Below are 22510 nucleotides of genomic sequence, written 5' to 3'. Positions count from 1 at the left end.
GGTTTTGAGTGTCCTCCTTCCTCTACCACTGGCAATACCAACATTCCTAGTTAGAGAGGGTCAAAAGTAAAGCTAGATGGCAGCAAATCACTAAATCCGTCCCTGAACACACCCAGGTCACTGTTACTCGCGGTAGAAACATTTCCAAATAGGCGCATTACTTGCTTGCTTTGACATAACCAACACAGTTATTAAGTAGAGCATGGATTTAATTAGTGATGGTATTTTGCCGGCGGTAACATTATTACAGTTCCCACTTTGACTGTGTGTTGTTGATAGAAGGCTCATAGAATCTCACTCAAGGTAACAATGTATAGATACTTTTTATTGAGCTCAAAACAGCATCTCTAGCTTCACGAGCCACACACAGCATCAGATACCGACCATAAAACGATCTAATCCAAAAGACAACAGATGATTTTGATTTCACGCTGCAACACAGACACTTTAAGCAGCTGGCTAACATCATTAAAACAGAAACATGAAAAGCTATATGCCAAAAATACAAAAACAGAGATTATTTTTTTCATTTCAGGAAATCTTCATTGTACACGACTTGGTTCCTCTTGTCCCTGTAGGAGCCTTTAGTGCTGTTCTGCACAGCTGTGAAGGAAGAGAGAAGTTGTTGAAGGTTAAGCCACGCTGTGCAGACACACAGAGAGTTTGATCAATGTCTAAACAAACAATAAGAGCACCGTGTTTACCCAGTGAAGCCCAGACAGATTTGCCAGTGGCGGCATCCAGCATGGGCTGCTTCCTGGCGATGCTGACTTTGATGTGAACGTCTCCCACCATGGCTCCGTTCAACTGTGAGGTGAAACACAGCGAGGTGTGTTTAGAGTGTTGTCTGCTTGGTTTACAGTCTACATGAGCAGGACACAACCTCAGGGTGTCTTCTAGTAAACTAAAACAATGACTACATTTCATTATTACTTAATTTATTAGACATTATGAAATGAGTAAAAAAGTGCTAATATCTACAACGACTGTACTATTTCAGTGCATTCTCTCACACGTTTTACAATACACATGAAATGAGTTTACTCCATAACCCACTACACCAACCCACTAACCCACTACACCAACCTCAGCTACAGCCGTGTCTGCAGACTCCATCTTCTCAAATGTAATAAATGCACAACTAGAAAGAGAAAAATCACAACTGTATCAAAGAATACAAAAGAAGCAGAAGAAGACAGTAAAGAATGTGTAATAAGACAGCAACACATTCATAACAGTAGGTAGAGATGAACACTAAGTGCACACAGAGTTGTTTAATGGTTGCATACTTGCGTGGGTTGTCCATGGAGAGATCGATGATGTTTCCATGTTGAGAGAAAGAAGAGCGCAGGTTGTCCTCGCTGAGCCCAGAGCCGTAAACATACACCGTATTCCCCTTTCGTACCCCTCTCCGCTCTGGGTATGAATCTGAGCCTGAGGATGAAAACAGGGGAGAAGATCATTTATGTGTCCCAGCATGCACCACCACACTACATCCACATTATGATCTGCACTGCATTCTTGTCAACTACTAGTATTATTTGTTGAGATATCTGCATTTCTGCCTTCCCTATGGACGGATTACTCACGTCTGAACGGTCCATCTCTTTCTCTGTCCCGTTCCCTGTCTCGATCTCGATCCCGTTCCCTGTCTCTGCTTCGGTCTCCGTCTCTTTCCCGGTCCCGTTCCCTGTCTCTTTCCCTGCCTCTGTCTCTATCCCTCTCGGGGTCTCTCTCTCGGTCTCTAGCTCTATCTCTGTCTCTATCCCTGTCCCGCTCTGCTTCCAGCTCTCGGACCTGGTCTCGCTCTCTGTCTCCTCGTTCTCCTCTGTCTACTCGGTCTGCTCTGTCTACTCGGTCTGCTCTGTCTACTCGGTCTACTCGGTCTGCTCTGTCTACTCGGTCTCCTCGTTCTCCTCGTTCTCCTCGGTCTCCTCGGTCTCCTCTGTCGATTTCGCGGTTGGACGACGTGCCGCCTCCTTCCTCCTCATCCCGGTATCTGTCGCTTGAGCTGACAAAGCTGCAGGGGGTCACAAGGGTGAAATGATGTTACACACACACAGAACCCCAGTGTCAGTGTATTCAACAGGTTGTTTTGCTTATTCATCGTGGTTTTTGAGACATTACCTCTCATACAGAGACTTCCTGTTGGCTCTTTTCCCAGACTAGGAGAAGCACAAATATGACAACATCAAAATAAGCTATACCTTTTGTTTTCTGTTCAAGTGCAACTTAGAGGACTACAGCTTTTTCCTCAACCTATTTAGTCATTTTCAGACCGTGTAATGTGCAAATGTATAAATGTGAATATGTGCCTTTTTAACACTACCACTAGGAGTCACCTTTGACAGAAATTCTACATAAGATATTTAACTCTGAGTCAAAAACACTAGTTTGAATGTGTCTCAATTCAATTGCAATCGGCCACCACAACAAGACGTAAACATTACATTAGTATATTTTTCCTAATAATATTCTAAATTTTGAGGACTTGATACTACTGGAGAAAGAAACCTATACACATTCACTCAACAAAGGGTTCATGTTTGCAGCCATGTTTTTATAATGTTTTGTACTTCAGGTTGTTCTTCATCTGTAGAGACACTCCTTTGGAATGGTAAGAAAGCAGGAATCGAGCCTTTCTCTGGATCCTGTGGCAGATAAAGAGCAACATTTAAACAAATTAAAAAAAAAAAAAAAAGCAAAGAAACGGCTGAGCATCAGCCGAAACAACAACATAGAAAGAATGACAGCTCACCTTGAGTTTAATTTCCAGCATTCGAGAGCGCTTAAAGCCAGAGTTCTTGTTCTCTGACTTGATGGCACTGATGGCACCCGTCTTGATCAGCATCTTTGCTTGCTCCGTCGCCGTTGCAGTGTCGACGACAGGCTGGTCTGACAAAGCTATTATGAAGGAAAGTGGATAAAAGTATAACCAGTGTTTAAGTATTAAGATTGTATAAAGTAAAATATATGCTGCTTCTGCAGAAATAAAAATGGGGCCGCCAAAAGCCTGAATATTTCAAATAGTCTGAGTACAGGTATACAAATAGCATGCAAGACATATATATTTTGTCTATTTTGTCCAGCTATTTGTTGGTATTTATGGTCAGAACATTTATAATTTAACTTCATTATTGTGTTTACACTCGTCACTGTGTTTTCTTAAGTTCTTGTGAACAGGACATATTTGTACGTAAGATCAGAGTCTCAACAGGTGTCATTGTATAAAATAAAGTGTTTGCATAAATGTGTAACACAATGTGTATTTTAGTTAGCTGAGAAAAGACAAATGCTGTATTAAACAAATTACTATAAATAGAGTCAAAATCACTTACTCCGTTTCAAGCCACTCTGGTTTGTCTGGTTAGTTGAACTCTGCTTCTTCAAGGCGAGCAGAGTCTTTTTCTGAAAAGACAGAAAAAAAGAGTTACGTGATGAAATAATAAGAATAAAAAAAGAGACTTATTTCAATGTGCTCCCCTGAGTTACTCACTCAACAAACTGGGGATTCAACACAATAGCAGTGATATTGTTACACATTCACGTCTTTATTCACAATGCCACAGTCTCACATTTCATAAACTACCCTGGTACTAAGGGATGTCAAGTCAAGTCAAATTTATTTCTATAGCACATTTAAAACAACATGAGCTGACCAAAGTGCTTTACAGACATAATGCAGAATAAAAACAGGTCAACAGAGCAGACAACAAAATCTCACACATCCACAGAGACACCAAGATAAAATCCATGAGTAAAACACTGTTATAATGAGCATTATAAAAGGCCGATTAGTAATCACAATTCAAGTACATTCAAAAGCCAAGAAAAGAGGTGGGTCTTGAGCTATGCTTTGAAAGACTCTGCAAAGCGTCAATTTATTTACCCTTTTCTTGAGTTTAGCATATTTCTTCTGCAGAGCCTCCTCTTCTTCAGTCAGGGAACTTGGAAACGCCACCATGATGGAAACAGCTACGATGCACACAACTGCATTAACTGCGACAGATAGATAGATACAGTAGGTAGATAGATAGATACAGTAGATCAATAGATAGATAGATAGATAGATAGGTAGATAGGTAGATAGATAGATAGATAGATAGATAGATAGATAGATAGATACAGTAGATGGATAGATAGATAGATAGATAGATAGATAGATAGATACAGTAGATGGATAGATAGATAGATAGATAGATAGATAGATATAGATACAGTAGATCGATAGATAGATAGATAGATAGATAGATACAGTAGATCGATAGATAGATAGATAGATAGATAGATAGATAGATAGATAGATAGATAGATAGATAGATACAGTAGATCGATAGATAGATAGATAGATAGATAGATAGATAGATAGATAGATAGATAGATAGAGTAGATGGTTAGATAGATAGATAGATAGATAGATAGATAGATAGATACAGTAGATAGATAGATAGATAGATAGATAGATAGATAGATAGATACAGTAGATAGATAGATAGATAGATAGATAGATAGATAGATAGGTAGATAGATACAGTAGATGGATAGATAGATAGATAGATAGATAGATAGATAGATAGATAGATAGATAGATAGATAGATAGATAGATAGATAGATAGATAGATACAGTAGATGGATAGATAGATAGATAGATAGATAGATAGATAGATAGATAGATAGATAGATAGATAGATAGATAGATAGATACAGTAGATAGATAGATAGATAGATAGATAGATAGATAGGTAGATAGATACAGTAGATGGATAGATAGATAGATAGATAGATAGATAGATAGATAGATAGATAGACAGACAGACAGACAGATAGTAACTTTATTGATCTTGTGGGAAATTCAAGTTTCCAGCATCACAGTTCCATAGTGCAAAACATGTTAGTAAAAAGGCAGTAAAAAAGTTAGTAGTGCAAATTACAAAAGAATATACCAGATATAAAAATACAAGGAGATGAAGAAAACTGTTAAAGCTGAGTATAGTGCAGAGTAACAGCTGTGATACAGGACTATTATAAAAGTGAATATAGTGCAGAAGAGACTGTTAAAGCTGAATATAGTGCAGGGTAACTCCAGTAGCTTAGTCTATGAAAGTGCACTGTATGCATTATTATCTGTCCTGCAGACCATCCTCCTTTATCCCCCTTCCTCCCTAGAGAGGTGTTGTACAGTTTGATGGCTCGGGGGACAACGGTGTAAGTTAGCAACACAAAACATGCATAAACAAATGTACATTCAACTAGTCCACAGCTGCTGCTCAGACAAGCTAATAGAGTCTCTAACCAGAAACCAAAGATAATAGAATATAAATGTAGTTAGCCAATTCAGACCACATAAGAAGTAAACTACCAGCATGCCAGAATAATAAAAAGCATGCTCAGTCTCTTAAAAACTATTTAATATAACAGCTATTAGCTTTTAATTCATTCACTCACCAGACTCACACGGTGTGTGTCTCAACAAAAACACCGACGCGGCAATATGACGCAGCAACTGCTGGTCGCGTTTAGTTTTTTTTTTATTTAGTTTTTTTAAACAATGAATCATATATTTTAGACATGTTTGTGAAAACGTGTGATACGTTTACGGTTTATTTATTTTTTTTTATTTTTATTTTTTATATCGCAGCTAGCTTAGTTTAGCAGCAACTTCCGCTTATCAATCTTAACAACTTCCGGTGCGACATGAGGAACTAGTTGGTGGCAACTTTTATCTTTCACTGTTGGGAGTAGAGACATGGACAGAATAAGTATGTTGTGGTTTATTTAATGTATATAGTCAGCTTGCATAGTTATATTTATATTGAAACATGGTTCATCTTGCTAACAGCGCTCTCTGAGTGTAGATTGTGTGATGATGATGATGATGATGTGGCTAATATAGCTGTCAGTCAGTGCTCCATTCAGCAGCCTCATGGCTTATATATAGATATATCTTATATTTAGCTATTCACCTAATAGCTGTATTTAATGTCTATTATTCTTGAATGCATACAGACAATCAAAGAGTTTGCATTAGCGTGCATTGGGTGCATCTTCCTGGCTGCAGCCCCCCTGCATTATTAGCCTTATTGTGTTTGTTTGTTTAGTCCATTCATGCTCTTTGTGTTGTTTTCTCTGTGCAGATGTGCCCCCCGCGGTCCCCATGGAGCTACCGCTGTCCCTGCTGGAGATGGGATGCTCTGGCAGGTTTGAGCTCATCACACACCCCTTACCTGACCAGCCTTTACCTCCACAGAGCACAGTGAGTATGCAGCAGCAGCAGGAGGAGGACTAGTGTGTACATTTCATTTGATGCACTTACTTTAAAGGTCCCATATCGTGCTCATTTTCAGGTTCATACTTGTATTTTGTGTTTCTACTAGAATATGTTTATATGCTGTAATGTTAAAAAAACAACTTTATTTTCCTCATACTGTCAGCCTGAATATACCTGTATTCACCCTCTGTCTTAAACGCTCCGTTGTAGTGCATTTCAACGGAATTGCAACGGAATTGCGTCGCTAAGCAACACCATCGGTCCATGTTTACTTCCTGTCAGCTGATGTCATTCACATACACTGCTTTTTTTTTCATTTTTGTATTGTTATTTTTTTTAATTAAATGTTACTATCAGTTACATTTAACTTCTTCTTCTTCTTCTTCTTCTTCTTCTTCTTCTTCTTTTTATTATTATTATTATTATTATTATAATTATTAATACAAATAAAGTAACCAAAATGTGTCCATACCTTTGTGGTTATAAATAAATGTGTTTGCAAATTTGGTTTGAATTTTATTATTTTTGTGTCATTTTGTAGATAGATAGATGAATAAGATACTTTTGAACAGGTAGACTTTAGTTAAGTAGATAGTTGGCAATAATCATGGGGGAAAAATTACATTAATTAATTTGGGATACAGGAATCACACCTGGGATTTAACGGTTACATGGATTAGCATCTGCTGTCTCACTAACAGTATCTGAATACCTGATCTAAACTTGTCTCACCACCAAAGCTCCCCCATGGACTTCCTCCCGCCAGCCTCAGCTTGGAGACAGAAGTAGAGAAACAGTTTTTACGGGACGCTGCCTGGCTTCCTATACACGACACAGACTTTGCCTTCCAGAAGTTTCTCGAGTACGTATTCCTGTAAACAATCTCATTCCTTGACTGTTTAAATAATTAATAGTATTTTGAGAATACGCACCATTATGTGCTTCAGAGACGGTGCAGGTTACTTGATTTTATAGACAATGTAATGTGCATATACTGTAATTTACAGTGTATAATTGATTTTTTTTACCCATTTGATAAAACTATAATTTTGTGAACCAGTGGCAAATATGTAAGGAGCGTGTGTCAGTATTCTAAGATTCATTAGCAAATAGCAAATGATAGAATACATTAACCCCTTTTAATGATTTGAATTCCCCGCTTTTTCAGAAACAATAAATATTAAAATTAGACGGAAAGAAGAATAAGATATGATCATTACTAAATAACTTTTTCATCTTCACAACTTTAGCCTTAAAAATGTAATGCTATACCTCATAGAATCAATTTGATTATGAAAGTAGAGGAGATGAAAGTTATTAGCTGCAAGACAAATACAACAGATGTTTTAAAAAAACAAAAACATACAGTATCTGGTGTTAAAACAACAAATAACTCAGTTATAACCAATACAAGGAGATAAAGTGAAGATTTTCATCAAATTACGAGAATGGTTTAAAATCAGATATTACTGTTTGATCTGAGTCATTCAGTTTGTTTCATAGAAACAACTATATGTATCTGTAGAAGATGTAATAACTGTTGTGTTGTCGTCTTCACCAGGGTGACTCAGAGAGAAGTTAAGGTCGACTCTCTAATCAACTGCACTCCGTCTGCACTTCACTCCGGTCTCTCTGTTATCAGAGATCCAACCACCGGGATGCTGCTGGACTTCACAGAGGTAGCTCACAAACACACAGGCCCTCTCCTCCCACTGTACCGTTATTAGTTTAACTGTTTATAAAGAATAATGTCATCTAGAGCTGAAAAAAGTAGTCGATGGACAGAATATTAATCTGCATCAAGTTAGGTTTTAGTAATTTGTTAAGCAAAAATTCCGAACTTGCTCCAGCCTCTCACATGTGATTATTTGCTGCTTTTTTTTCTTATCCATGTTAGCAAAGTGAATATCTTTGAGTTTTGGACTGTCTGTTAGATGACAAAATGGAATTTCAATATGTAAACATGCACTTTGGTAAATTGTGGTGAGCAAGTTTGACTATTTTCTGATATTTTATAGACCAAACAACTAATATAATAATAATAATTAAATAATGGAAATAATACCATCCTGTTTTAAAAACTGTATTCTCTTCCATCCATCCTGTCAAGTCAAGAGAAAGCGCCCGTTGTGTTACTTTAAACAGAGTAAAGGTTAATTCAGCTACTTCTTGTGTCTGTTCTGTCTTAATTTAATCTCTAGGTGTTACTGGAGAACACTGGCCTCTCTGCAAAGAACTCGCTGTCACTACAACGCCAGCCCGGACCTCCGTCAGAGAGCCTTCGAGGAAGCACCACCAACTACCCGTTCCGCCCCGGTGAGATAGATTCATTCAAAGCATTTTCCCTTCAGTAATGTCGTCCCTTTAGTTGAGATGTTTAGTTTTCAAGTGAGGTGTTTTCACTTTGTTTTTCTAAATATTTGTTGCCATGGTGATCTTCACAGGAGGAATGGAGGAGCTCACTCTGGACCAGATCAAGACGAAATCTGAGCTGGAGGAGGACGTAGACTTTGAGAATGGTGATTTTTTATATTTTGACGAGCAGTGTTGTAAAATAATGGTGAGACTTTTGTTGTTATTTCAGCTCTTTGTGGTTGAATTTGTCATTTTTCTCTCGTAGATTTACTCAGAGTTCCACCTGGACTTAAAGCTGGGATGGACTTCACTGACAAAGGTTTGATATCATACTTTACTATGCGAAAAAAATAAATCCTACAGGGATTATAAGAGAATTAATATATATTTTTTTTTTTATTTGTATCCTGAAGATGCCAAGATAGCAAAGGCAGAGGTCAACCTCATGTCCCTCCTGTCCACATTGGATGACATCACTGACTTGCAGCCTGAGGCAGAGGAGAAGGAGGAAGGCAAAGGAAGTGAGGAAGCTCCCAAACTACCCAGAACAAACAGCCTGGAAGACCTGGGCGTCAAGGTGCGGCAGCTTGTTTGGTTTCTCCTCTGACATGATTATCAAGATGGGAATAGTTACATTTCTTCTTTTACTTATTTATTTTTTACTTTTATTTAATTTTTTCCCCTTTATTTGCGATCACATCACAGCAGCAGTTCACACAGTCATCTTTAGTTTGATAGTTTGACAGTTTTTGTGTCGAATTATTGATTTCTTCAGCAGGTAGCCGTGTAAAAAGCGGGATAATGTACAGCTAGCGGGTCATTGTTGTGAAATAAACCCCTTCAGGGTGATGCTGTACATTAGTCCTTCGGTATGATGTCACTGTAGAAATGTAGAAAAATTGAAGTTCAGTTGAGTGTTATGTTTCTTAAATTGAACAGTTTTGAAAAGAGATGATGTGGCCACATGGAGGATTGCTGGTGGCTGAGTCATGACTTTTTTGTTGTCATTAAATGTAAGGTGCAAAGGTGACATTAGGTCATAAATGCACCAAAGAAAAAGAAAGAGATGAAGATATAGTCCATGAAAACAAACTAATACAGAGTACTGGCTAGAATCTGTGTGGATTAATCAAAATTTAAAGATGCAGTTTACAGTTTGACAAGTTTTATTTGTAGTGTATTTTTTACTTAAAATGATCAGATGAATCAGAATATGTACAGTTAACGTTTATTGTTGGATTTTTGCATGATGAGATAAAAGTGTTACCGCAGTAGTACTGTAATAGATGCAACCTAAATTCCAACTCTGCCTCTGGCTAAACCCTAACTGCATTGAAATCTGGTCCTCCTCCTCTGTCTGCAGGATGTTGTGTCATCCTCGACTCCCTCGGAGAAAGGAAAAGATGAGAAATCAAAGCCAAAAGTGAACCCAGAGGAAAATAAGAAATGGGCCATCCCTGTCAACATAACTTCACCCTGCGATGATTTCTACAAACGCATCCCCAACCCAGCTATCAAGGTTGGTCTTCTAGAAGTCATCCAGTTAAAAATATGATATCTTTCTTTGTCTATATGCAATCTTCAAAACATCACTCTGCATTTATTTGTTGCCCTCTGTGTTTCTCTGTGATGAATCATCACATTAAAATCTGCTGAGCGTCCTGTGATAACTCATCTGTCTCTCTGCTCCAGTGGCCGTTTGAGTTGGACGTCTTCCAGAAACAGGGTGTGCTGCGACTGGAGGCTCACGACTCGGTGTTTGTAGCCGCGCACACATCAGCTGGCAAAACAGTGGTGGCCGAATACGCCATCGCCCTCTCGCAGAAACACATGACAAGGTGTGTATTCGTTGGCACAAATCAATTTCCTCTGCCCTCACTGTGTGTGTGTGTGTGTGGGTGCACAGACATGTGGTGAGCTAAACACTCCTACTGTAAGAGTTGAAGAGGGCAGTTTGTGTTTGAAGTGTTTACTGGATGATTTGAAAAGGACTAGTGAGATAAAGAGCTTGGAGAATTTCTATGTAGGTATGAAGGGTTCATTCTAAACTAACGAAAAGACAACAATTCTTAGTTTCAGGTGATTACACTCTAATTAAAACATAGTCATGTCTATTATATTCCATTTCTGCTAATAGATCCCCTGAAATGTTACACACTGTTCCTTTAACAGTGAGGAATGAAGTATATATTAAGTAGGACTCCCAAGTATATTAACAGTATCAGCATTTTTATACTCTTTTGAGTTTATTTTATAGATTTTCTGTGTGTGCAAATCATATTCTGATCCTCTTTCTAATCTGGTGTTTTGATAGGACCATCTACACCTCTCCCATCAAAGCCCTGTCCAATCAGAAGTTCAGAGACTTTAAATCCACCTTCGGAGACGTTGGACTCCTGACGGGCGACGTCCAGATCAGTCCTGAATCTTCATGTCTCATCATGACGACTGAGATCCTCCGGTACCCGGGGCTGTTTTGTTATAGATAGTACATCCGTGGTTTTTAATAAAAATCAAAAGAGCTTTTTAGATTTCTTGCTCTCGCTCTCTTTCAGATCCATGCTTTACAACGGCTCAGAGGTCATCAGAGACTTGGAGTGGGTGATCTTTGATGAGGTCCACTACATCAACGACGCCGAGGTCAGAAGCGACCCCGGCTGCTCTCTGTGTCTTTCGTTTGATTGATTTTTACTGTTGAAGTCAAAAGTTTTCCTCACCTCTTTTCCCATCCCTTTGTTTTTTTCCACAGAGAGGGGTTGTGTGGGAGGAGGTTCTGATTATGCTTCCCGATCACGTCAGCATCATTCTCCTCAGCGCCACAGTGCCAAACGCTCTGGAGTTTAGCGAGTGGATCGGGTAGGTGCACTCAATATTAAGAGAGCATTTGACAAATTTGTCAAAATTAGAGCCTCTAGAGCTTTTGATATTGATTGCATTTTTGTATCTTTTGAACACTTTCCCCAAATCAATCTTGTTTTCCCTAGTCGTATAAAGAAGAAGCATATTTACGTGATCAGCACAATGAAGAGACCTGTTCCTTTGGAGCATTATCTGTACACTGGAAACAGCACCAAGACTCAGAAAGAGATGTTCCTGCTGGTGGACGCTACAGGAAACTTCCTCACTAAAGGGTATGAGAAGGAAGTTTTGTGTTATATCAGTAGATGGTTGTTGTTTTAGTCTGGTAAGCTGTTTCTCATAAAGGATGTTGTGTTTGTTGTTCAGGTATTACGCAGCCGTCGACGCCAAGAAGGAGCGCACCAGCAAACACGCCCAATCATTTGGCACGAAAAGTACTTCTCACAACACCACAGCTAGTCAGGTAATTCCTTTCCTTGAGTTATCACCAACAACAACAACATCTTCTTGCTTCATGTTCTCATCCCTCTCTGCGTTTTTTTTCCCCTCCAGGACCGATCGGTGTGGCTCACTCTCCTGCACTTCCTGTCCCAGCGGCATCAGACGCCGGTGGTCGCGTTCACCTTCTCTCGGACGCGGTGCGACGACAACGCCCGCTCGCTGGACTCCATGGACATGACCACCTCCGTAGAGAAGGCCGAGATCCACTCTTTCTTCCAGAAGAGCTTGAGCCGCCTCCGGGGAGGAGACCGGCAGCTGCCTCAGGTAACGAATGAGAAAGATTTTTCTCTCCTCAGGCTTTTATTATGAAGGGATAATTCATTTATTTTTTTAAATTATTAATATTTAATGATCATTTGCCTCAGGCAGCGGATTCTTTATTGATTTGTTTTGGGAAGAAGATTTACTTGTGATGGAAAAAAACTGAACAAACTGTATTTCTATCTTTTGTTGTTTATTGCTGAATGTGTTGTTTTTTTGTTTTTTTTGTTGAACTCGGACTCTTTATTTTTGGTGAATATTATTGGAAATTGCATTTGATTATCTTACACTTAACTCCCCAGATCCACTTAGTTTGAACCAATCCGACAGAAGAGAAAACTATGGAGAACTAACGTTGCGTTACTGAGCGCCAGTTACACTGTTGTTGAAATGGCATTACATTTTGGTGAAGAGCACAAATTAGGACTTGTTTAGGACTCGAAACTCAAAAGTTTAGGACTTGGGACTTAAGTGCAAAGACTTGAGACTTAACTTGTGACTTGCAAAACCATGACTTGGTCCCACCCCTGCTTAATGCTGTATTAACAATAAAGTCAACTACAACATGTGATGCTAACACTTATGTTATGTCATGTATGTCGTGTTTAGATCTTGGTCATGAGGGACCTGTTGAAGAGGGGAATAGCAGTCCATCATAGCGGAATCCTGCCAATTCTGAAGGAGGTCATTGAGATGCTCTTCTCACGAGGCCTCGTAAAGGTGAGTCAGACCGGTTCATTAAAACAAGAGCAGGAAGGAGAGAAGAAATCACATACCGGCACTTTTTTTTATCTGCTCGTTTAAAACAATCCTCCTACATCTCTCAGGTGCTGTTTGCCACCGAGACGTTTGCGATGGGGGTGAACATGCCCGCCAGGACCGTGGTGTTCGACAGCATCAGGAAACACGACGGGACCGGCTTTAGAAATCTGCTGCCAGGTTCGGTTTTGCTCTGCGTTCTCTTGTCTCGTCTGCGTCGCCTCTCTTTCATCTGAGCCAACATTTATTATGCTCTTTCATCTCCGAGGATGAATCGGCATTGAGGGAAAAAAACAGCAGCGTTTCTGATACCTCTTTTATGTTTTTGTACTTTTCAGGTGAGTATATTCAGATGGCGGGCAGAGCAGGCAGGAGAGGCCTGGACGCCACAGGCACAGTCATCATCCTGTGCAAAGCCGGAGTTCACGAGATGGCAGATCTGCATGTCATGATGCTGGTGAGGCTCCTCAACATCCACCTGCCACATTATAGTTTCTATATCATCCGGTGTGGTATTAAATCTCCTTCTGCAGGTCAAGATATGTATAATCCCTTAAAGCAGAGCCTCCTGTTTGTTTTGGCCGTGTTTCAAGGAAGGTGTTGCACGCCGAGTTATTCATTTAACATTTAATAGCACAGTTGAGTGGGCTATTTTATTTTTCTCACCTTCACTTGGAGAGGAATGTTTTAAATTCAACGTGCTCTTCAACTGAAACAATTCTCCTTCATCTCTAATAGGAGCTTATCTAAAATACAGCTACTGCTCATTTCTTTCCCTTATCATCACTGGCAAACATTGTTTTAAATGGTAATAAAAAGGGAATTTAGTAGCTTTTTATTATACCTAGCATTGCACAGCAGGAAATTTAAATTGCAAGTCTGGTTGATTTTCAGTATTTTTTTTCTTGTCAATAAATCCCATGAAAAGACCAAAACCAACAATAAATTGAACCTGGAAATGGTTTCAGAGGAGTTTTAGTTGTGTACTGACTTTTCTATTTATTGACACCGTCCTCTTCGTCTGTCTCAGGGTAAACCCACCACCCTCCAGTCCCAGTTCAGACTGACCTACACGATGATCCTCAACCTGCTGCGAGTCGAAGCCCTCCGCGTGACCGACATGATGAGGAGGAGCTTTTCTGAAAACCACAGGGACACTCAGGTAACGCACAACTGCAAAACACAACAGGGTGGATTATAAATGCTATACTGTACACATAAGGTAGGTAATAGGGCTGTTAAAGTTAACACGATAATAATGCGTTAACGCATATTCATGATTTCAATGAAGGTCCTCTTCCGTCTTCCCTGAGTCACAACAAAAAACGACAAATGTGTTATGAAGGCTCTCTGTTTCCTCTTTTCTCTCTTCTTCTCCTCTTCCTCCTGCTGTAGGCTCAGGAGAAGAGGATCACCCAGCTGAAGCAGATGGTCTCTTCTCTGCCTCCTCTGGACACAGAGGGCCAGCTGTCCGACATGTTGCCTTACTACCACACCGTGACGGAGCTGCGAACCACCACTGAGGCCCTCCAGGTAAACACATACATACGTATATATACAGTGTACACAACAAAGATCAAACTCTTACAGTTTTAATCTGCTGGTTGCTACATTTCCTCCCTGCTGTCTCTGGTTTCAGCGCGCTATTGTGGAGTCTGTCAACGGGCTGAAAGCTCTGTCTGTAGGTCGAGTTGTGGTGGTGAACAACAAGCAGCATCTCAACGCCCTGGGAGTTATCCTACAGGTACGTGTGTGTGTGTGTGTGTGTGTGTGTGTTTTTAATGGTGTCTTGAAGAGTGGCAGCAGACAAAGACATAAACACTCTCTATCACACTGTACACGTACTTGTCTTAATTGCTTTCTAAAATGCCGCAAAGTGAAAATATGTAGCAGAGGATCCCGCTGTGCTGAATCCAAGCCTGAAATTGCATTTAGTGATGTGATGGGGAACATTTAAAGTTAATGTTCTGTCATACTGTCTTCAGCTGGTGTAAAATAAACTGGAGTACTGTTGTTCTGAATGAAGAGTTTCTTATAGCTATCAGTAGTTTATTTATTTAATCTTTATTTAGCCAGCTAACTCAAACTGAGTCTAAGATGGCTGCATAAAACGTTGAGTTGTTGAGGCCTGCATGTCGTGTTCCTGATACCTACGTCCGTCTCTTGAACTCCCGTCTCGTCTCCGTGCTAGGTGTCCAGTGTCTCTGTGAATCGCACCTTCACTGCTCTCGTCATCTGCGAAAAGGGCAACGAGGAAGAGGAAGGAAAAGGAAACAACAACAGCAACGCTTTCCGTCACCTCTACAACACCACTCTCTTCATACCTGAAGGTCGGTTGACGGACATTTACATTTCAGTCTTTTTTTTGAGACTTTCACAGAGAGTATCAGAGTATCAGTATCAGTGAGGGTAATAGAAGTACAAGCACGTATGATGCTTCCCGTGTTCCTTTTTGTTTTCGTCAGGCCCTTGCAGCCACACGGTGCAGAAGTTGAAGCTTCAGGAAATCTCGGCCATCACAGTGAAAACACTCAAAGTGATTCCAGACAGGATCATCGACAACTACAACAAGAGGCAGCAGCCACGGTTCAGGTGTGTCTTTATTTAGGAAAACCTGGGGGTCTGATTGGCCTCTGTATTAAAACCTATAAACATTGTACACTATACGTTATATGTATTCTCAGGGAGGCCCTGAATCCATAATTACCTCCTGAAAAACTCATTTAACCTTCAACGTTTTGCTCCTCCGTTGCATATTATAGGAGCTTAATTTAAAGGCGTCCTGTGGATCCCTGTTTTGTTTGTATCACGCACATGATGAGGATGAGGACAAACATGCACACAGACGATTCATGCCCTACCAATGGTTTCACGCTATTCTGCTGACTGACAGTTGGTGGCGGTAAAGCCTCAAGAAACACAGTACGCTCCAACGAAGGCAGTGAAGAAGACTAGTAAACATCGATGTAAACAATATCAGATTTAATATGTTGATTAAAAGCTTTGCAGACATTTTATAAGGGAGGAAATTAACACAGCACATGCATTTTGGTGTGAAACACTGACTGTATACATAACTTTTGTTTGTTCACAAGAAAACACTACAGGGCACCTTTAAGTCTTTAAAGTCCAACAAACACAAGCCAGCCCATATGCAAAATAATCCAAAGAGTAATTCCACCTGTATGGTTGTCACATGGTGCTTTAGACACTGGTACCTTGTGAGGACCATTTTCTGGACATAATTACAGCAAAGGATTATGTGTGTTTGCTTTTTCTTTCTACCTTGTAGGAGTGTGTTGTGTATATTACTCATGTTTTATTGTCCATTATGTTTATCATAAAAACTTAAACTGTTAATTTGAGTCTTTGTATCAGACCACTCAGGTTATCATTCTCGCTCTCCTCTTATTTCATCGTCTCCTTCACCCCTCTCGTCCTTCAGACTCGACCCTCCCGGCCAAGCCATCTCCACGGCAACCCAGGAGCTCCTGCGACTGGCCGAGGCCAACCCCAGCGGCGTGGCGAGCCTCGACCCCGTGAACGACCTCCAGCTGAAGAGCGTCGACGTGGTGGAGGACTCCATGAGGCTCCGCGTGCTGCAGGACAGCCTCCGAGAGTTCAACTGCATCCACTCGCCCACGTTCGCAGAGCAGGTGTGTGTTTGTTATTAATGTGTTTAACCACTGACAAAGCACTGTTTTTGGGGAGTTATTTATATATTTGAGATCTAGATGAAGGAGGAGGCCAGTGTTTCATTTCACTGTGTGTTTAATAAAGACATCATATTCTTTTTGTGCAGCGGTTGCATATTTATGCAGCTAATTAACATCTTACATAAGACACTTAACAATTGGCCCCCTTTTGATGCCTCCTCTCATTTCTCGCTCTGCATTTCAGCATCGCTTTCCTTTTATCCCCTCCATCATTTCTCCTCTAGTTTCAACAATAATAACATCAAACTCCGCCACAAGATTTCTGCTTTTGTATCTGCGTATCCCGTCTTCCACGGCAGCCTCGTTGAGGAGATAAGATGTGAGAATCAGAGCCGGCTGTATCTATAATTACCCATATAGGCTCATGGCTGCAGCTCATCGCCGTCTCATGGGTGCAGCGTGTCGTTTGAGCCATCTCACGCACACACACACTCACACGCACGAAAGCTCTCTCATTACTTTGCAAGATAACAAGCTCTTACTTGCAGTATCACTGTCTCCTCTCATCACAGTAGAGTCACACTTTCTTGTGTCTTTATGAAGCACTGTGGGTATTATAAAGTGGCGGTTAATGCAGTGTGCTCTACAATGCAAGCTGTTAGTATACAGTAATTGGCCTCAGTGGGTTTATGTAACATGTTCACCAAGAGACTGTGCCGTCAATGAGAGTACAATAGGCAACGTTTTCCTCTCTTGGCTTTTTTCTTGCACTGAAATCAGGTCAAGTGCTGCAGTCCTGCTGTTGTATACTAACCACGGTGTGTGTGTGTGTTTCAGTTTGCTCGGGTTGAGGAGAGGATGAGCGTGCAGGAGGAGCTGGATCGGCTGCTGTTCCTGGTGTCGGACCAGTCTCTGTCTCTGCTGCCTGAATACCACCAGAGGATCAAGGTTTGGATCAGACGTTTGACTCGACGCTGTGCTGACCTGTTTCTGTCAGGGCGCTTTTATCTTTTCACTTTCCAGTCCTAAAGAGTGGATTTTTATTTTTTAAATTGAAACTCTAACTTGAGTCATATCTCTGAGAGAGTTTTTTTTTTTTTATCATTTCAGTTAGATTTTAAAGCATTTATATTTGCATTTAGGCCTTTAGCTTACCCTTAATACACATTACAACTAAGTCCTGCATCAGTTACTTAAAGCAGCAGTGGGTAGAAATGGAGCAAATATAATTTAAAAAAAGTTATTTTTATAAAACGAATGAGAATGAGACAGGTAATCTGAAAAAAATCATGTGCATCCGTGTCCTCTGGTGCTCCTAATGGCATCTGCAAGATTTCGCAAACCAGAGGAAAACAACCAATCAGAGCCGAGCTGGAGCCTTGCTGTCTCTGAGCAGCTGTCAATCACTCACAAACTCCGATCAAACAATCAAACTAGGCAGCGCTGATCAAATATGATCAATATTCTGTTACTGCAATGCCTATTTCTCACCTCAAATGTTTCCAGAATCATCTTGTAGTGCACTGTTTAGCTGTTAAATGAGAAAGTTTGTGACCCGGCAGCCATGTTGAGATCAGTTGAGGAAATACCAAGCACCGCCCACCAGCCGGAGCTCATCGATTAATCATCCAGCCTATCATTAGCTAGCGTACTAGTTGCAGGAGATTTAAGACAGATATTAAGATATTTCTTATATATAAATAAGAGTCTAAAGCCATGCTAACATACTGATTATTTTGACACAATTCGCTGTAAAGGGGGGACATGAATATGTGGAACCAAATTCCACGGCAATCCATCCAATAGCTGTTAAGGTATTTCTCTTAAACCAAAATTGTCAGCCTGCTGGTGGCGCTAGAGGAAGAGTCAGAAGGATCACCAAAGTCATTAGGATTTATCCTCTGGGAGCCATGAATGTTTTTCCACCAAATTTCATGGCAATCCATTTCATATTTGTTGAGATAGAGACCAAAGTGGTGGACTAGAGAGAATTGCTGGGAATTTAAGACTTTTAGGGACCAAGTATTGAGAAACTGTGTCCTAGATCATCAGTGTGACTATAAACCTGTGATATTGACTGCATAGATAAAAGCTGTTGTGTGACTTGACCATATGTTCGTGATAGAAATGGTTGTTTTTTTGTGAGTGAATTGAGCAAATCGATGTGTCTGATGGGATTTGAGTCAAAGTACAAAGTTTTTTTTTTGCCATTTCAAAGAGGAGTAGTATTTTAATTGAGTGCAGCTCGATCCAAACAGTCTCAGAGGTTTATCCCTCCCGCTGCTCTGCCTCAGGTGCTGCAGTCCCTCCAGTACGTCGAAAGCGGCGGGGCGGTGCAGCTGAAGGGCCGCGTGGCCTGTCAGATCACTAGCCACGAGCTGCTGCTGACCGAGCTGCTGTTCGAGAACGTCCTGAGCCCGCTGGCGCCCGAGGAGAGCGCCGCCCTGCTGTCCTGTTTGGTCTTCACGCAGAAAACGCAGGTGGAGCCGCACATCACCAACACGCTGCAGGAGGTAAGGAGGAAGTGGTCTACTCTCGCTTGTATCTCATGAAAAATACAAGATATTAAAGTGACAGTCGTGATGTGTGTGTACTGACATACTGTACAGACTTTGCCTCCTTCGTGGGTGACTCACACACACTCGCTCTCACTATCACATCGTACATCCTCTCCCTGCAGAAAGGACAATAAGGGCACTTCACCTGACTCATCCCGGTCACTCTCTCGCTTTTTAATTCACTCGTCCGTCTCTGTCAAATAACGCCTCTGCTGCGTCAGTGTGTGTTGTGAACGCGCTTCCCCCCCCCCCGATACATGAAAGAGCTTTATGAGGGCCTGAATTAGTGATGACCCGCGCTCTGTAGACCTGCGATACGAGAGCAGACGAGTCAGGGTACGGTTTGTAAAACAGATTTCTTGAACATCACCATGAAGCGAGAGAGTGATGCATTTAAAGGGCCACTTGTAAAACTAAAATCACTGTCTTTAAGGCTTGACTTTCCCATTTGTTCTCCCATCTCTCTCTCTCTCTCTCTCTCTCTCTCTCGCTCTCGCTCTCGCTCTCGCTCTCGCTCTCATTCACTCTGTCACTGCATCTCTGTCTTTTTCTTTCAGGGCATCGATCGGGTGCTGTCAGTGGCAAAGCGTATCGGGGAGCTGCAGAGGGATTGTGGGATACCACAGACAGCTGAGGAGTTTGTTGGACAGTTCAAGTTTGGCCTGACGGAGGTGGTGTACTGCTGGGCCAGAGGCATGGTGAGGTTTAGCTCCGTGTTGTTGCACTTGATTTTGACCCAGTTTACACCTGGTATTAACATGCAATCTGTATCTGGATGAGAGAAAATGCATGTTAAAGGGACACTCAATCGATTTTACATAACAAGACGTTACACAGAACCATCTGAGAAGTCATCATTGGAATCTGTTTGGAAAAGGGTAGGCTCTTTCAAAAAATACTTGGCAGGTGAATGGATGAACCATCTGTCAATCAAACTCTTGCTGAAGCCAGTCCGGAGAAGAGTAAAAACAACCTTCAGTGTCGTTCTTTGCTGTGCTGCAGCACCTCCTCCCACCCTCTGTCTGAAACACTCTGTTTGAGCTCCTGCACAGTCTGCTCTGATTGGTCAGCTGGCCCACTCTGTTAGGATTGGTCAACCTAACCAAACTCTTCGGACTCCACTCCAGCTCCACTCTATCTAGTTTTGTCTGAGGGCGTGCCAAACTAGGCCGCTAGGCAGGTATTATGCAAAGTGTGTTACTTGGTGACATCACCACGTTACGGAAGAAAAGGCAGGACTTCAAGCAAGGCGTTTCAGGCAGTTCAGGAGCAGTGTTTCTGCGGGGGAGAGTAACTCCCTTTGGCATTGACTTTGGGCTTTGTTACTTGCAGACATTTTACATGCACAAAAGCATTATAGGTCCTCTTTAAAATGCTTTGATTTTACATAATGTAAAGACACATTCAAACAGAACTTTACCTCCTCATCTGCACAACTCTTTTTCCCGCTTGTGTTGCATCATAAACCATCTCACTATGTCCTATCTCACCCTCTCCAACACCCATCCTCCAGCCGTTCGCAGAGATCGCCCAGCTAACGGACGTCCAGGAGGGCACGGTGGTTCGCTGCATCCAGCGGCTGGACGAGGTGCTGAAGATGGTGCGACAGGCCGCCCGCATCGTGGGTGACTCCGTCCTGGGGAGCAAGATGGAGAAGGCGTCCCTGGCCATCCGCAGGGACATCGTCTTCACCGCCTCCCTCTACACCCACTGAGAGGAAGAGGAGGAGGAGGAGGAAGAGGAGGGTGAATGTCTCTTTGTGTGTGAAAGGTGTGAGAAAGATAGAGATATACCCGTGTGGGGGAGGTAAAGCTAACAAGTGCTGTATGTGCCTACAAAAACATGTTGATGTTTACATGCAAATTCCTGACCATTAAAAAAAGGGAATGATTTTAAACCAACAGACCAAAGTACAGAAATCATGAAACCTGGATTGTAATTTATTGTACAGTAATAAAAAAAATCTGTATAACATGATGTTTGTCTGCAGAATGATATGAAATGATAGATGTTTGCATCATATCCACACTGTTAAGAATTTCCCAGTAAAATAACAGTAAAGAACTGGCAGCAGGGTTGCCTTTATGTTACTGTAAAATTAACATTATTATACTGTCGCTGAAATTTACAGCTTTGTACTGTTAATAAAAAATACAGTTTTTTTTTTATTAATTTCACAGTATTTTACAGTTAATTTACTGTTTAAAGATACTTTATAGCTGTTTTTCACCTTTCTTTTACATTATCTTACTGATTTGTTTAAATGCACTATTTAGGTTGTATTTTTTACATACATTTTAATAAACATTATTTTTTGCCTAGATGAATAGACTTAGCAGGTTACAGACATAGGAATCACACTAAATACAATTAAAGGCACTTGTTAGGAAAAAGGCTATAATAGACTTGTTGACACTTTTCCCAAAATTGTCTGTCTCTAGCTGGCTACAAGCACAATGCAAACCAGAACAACATGTGAGTGAAGAACAGAGCTAATTCACTGATTTTACAATCACAGAATTAAAAAAAATACTGCATGAAACTGTTACTGATGATACTTTAGACAGTTAATCATCAGTAAAGTGCTGTTTTTTAAGAATGCACGGCCTATAATTTAACAGGTTTTCTTTTGTATTAACAGTAAAGCACTGTTTTTAGCAATAACAGGTTAATACTGTTGAAATCCTGCTGTAAATTAACAGCAATTGTTTACAGTGTATAACATGATTTTTGTCTGCAGAATGATATGAAATGATGAAAATCAATCAATCAATCAATCAAAATGTATTTGTATAACCCTTTACAATAACCAAAAGGTACCCAAAGTGCTTTACATTAACCTTCAAGAAATAACAGGAATAAAAACACAACATATCATAAAATCATAAGAAGGTAGATGAAAAGCACAGGAAAAATGTCACCGGGCTACTAGATATTAAAAGCCAATCTAAATAAAAAAAGTTTAGATTTAAAAAGTACTAGGTCAAATGTTTGCATCATATCCAGTCTATAAACAAATCTGTATAACATGATGTTTGTCTGCAGAATGATATGAAATGATAGATGTTTGCATCATATCCAGTCTATTCTCCACACTGTAAACAATTGCTTTTAATTTACAGCAGGATTTCAACAGTATTAACCTGTTATTGCTAAAAAAAAAAAAAAAACAGTGCTTTACTGTTAATACAAAAGAAAACATTTTAAATTACGCTCCGTTTTTTAACTGAACTATAATGCATTCTTAAAAAACAGTCCTTTACTGCTGATCAACTGTCTAAAGTATCATCAG

At 40.6% G+C, this 22510-nt stretch overlaps 2 protein-coding genes across 4 annotated transcripts; one reads left to right on the top strand and one right to left on the bottom strand.

Moving 5' to 3' along the window:
• Positions 1-298: 298 nt before the first annotated feature.
• On the bottom strand, positions 299-5590 carry nelfe (negative elongation factor complex member E). 3 transcript variants are annotated; one of them, XM_074612856.1, is made up of 12 exons: positions 5447-5590; positions 3890-3999; positions 3339-3408; positions 2759-2904; positions 2577-2651; positions 2128-2165; positions 1907-2020; positions 1590-1861; positions 1290-1434; positions 1087-1141; positions 705-807; positions 299-603 (listed from the first exon to the last, which is right to left on the bottom strand). In XM_074612856.1, the coding sequence occupies exons 1-12, from the start codon at positions 5556-5558 to the stop codon at positions 527-529; spliced, it is 1317 nt and encodes a 438-aa protein (XP_074468957.1). In that variant the 5' UTR covers positions 5559-5590; the 3' UTR covers positions 299-526. The 3 variants fall into 3 exon arrangements, with proteins under 3 accessions (XP_074468957.1, XP_074468955.1, XP_074468956.1); XM_074612854.1 differs by having other exon boundaries at positions 1590-2020; positions 5447-5589; XM_074612855.1 differs by having other exon boundaries at positions 1590-2020; positions 3890-3975; positions 5447-5501.
• Positions 5591-5602: 12 nt separating this feature from the next.
• skic2 (SKI2 subunit of superkiller complex) lies at positions 5603-21195 on the top strand. The gene is made up of 29 exons (XM_074612852.1): positions 5603-5760; positions 6136-6254; positions 7010-7131; positions 7831-7948; positions 8471-8585; positions 8714-8788; positions 8890-8943; positions 9038-9201; positions 9988-10143; positions 10317-10462; positions 10939-11085; positions 11180-11264; positions 11374-11480; positions 11609-11755; positions 11850-11946; positions 12036-12248; positions 12855-12965; positions 13073-13184; positions 13343-13461; positions 14035-14166; positions 14400-14537; positions 14644-14748; positions 15196-15334; positions 15470-15596; positions 16450-16660; positions 17498-17608; positions 18955-19173; positions 19776-19916; positions 20732-21195. The coding sequence occupies exons 1-29, from the start codon at positions 5748-5750 to the stop codon at positions 20930-20932; spliced, it is 3744 nt and encodes a 1247-aa protein (XP_074468953.1). The 5' UTR covers positions 5603-5747; the 3' UTR covers positions 20933-21195.
• Positions 21196-22510: the final 1315 nt, after the last annotated feature.

Source organism: Sebastes fasciatus, chromosome 17, assembly GCF_043250625.1.
Source record: "Sebastes fasciatus isolate fSebFas1 chromosome 17, fSebFas1.pri, whole genome shotgun sequence".
In the NCBI taxonomy this organism is placed as follows: Eukaryota; Metazoa; Chordata; class Actinopteri; order Perciformes; family Sebastidae; genus Sebastes; species Sebastes fasciatus.
This window is presented reverse-complemented; position numbering and strand designations above follow the sequence as displayed.

Excerpts from the sequence above, each read along its gene's own strand:
- nelfe (XM_074612854.1), bottom strand. The coding sequence starts at position 5,558 with ATGATTCATTGTTTAAAAAAACTAAATAAAAAAAAAACTAAACGCGAC. Across the intron at positions 808-1,086 it reads CAGACACGGCTGTAGCTGAG|TTGAACGGAGCCATGGTGGG; the intron begins GTTGGTGTAGTG and ends TTCACCTCACAG. Across the intron at positions 604-704 it reads ATCTGTCTGGGCTTCACTGG|CTGTGCAGAACAGCACTAAA; the intron begins GTAAACACGGTG and ends CTTCCTTCACAG.
- skic2 (XM_074612852.1), top strand. Across the intron at positions 11,086-11,179 it reads ATGACGACTGAGATCCTCCG|ATCCATGCTTTACAACGGCT; the intron begins GTACCCGGGGCT and ends GCTCTCTTTCAG. Across the intron at positions 19,917-20,731 it reads ACTGCTGGGCCAGAGGCATG|CCGTTCGCAGAGATCGCCCA; the intron begins GTGAGGTTTAGC and ends CCCATCCTCCAG.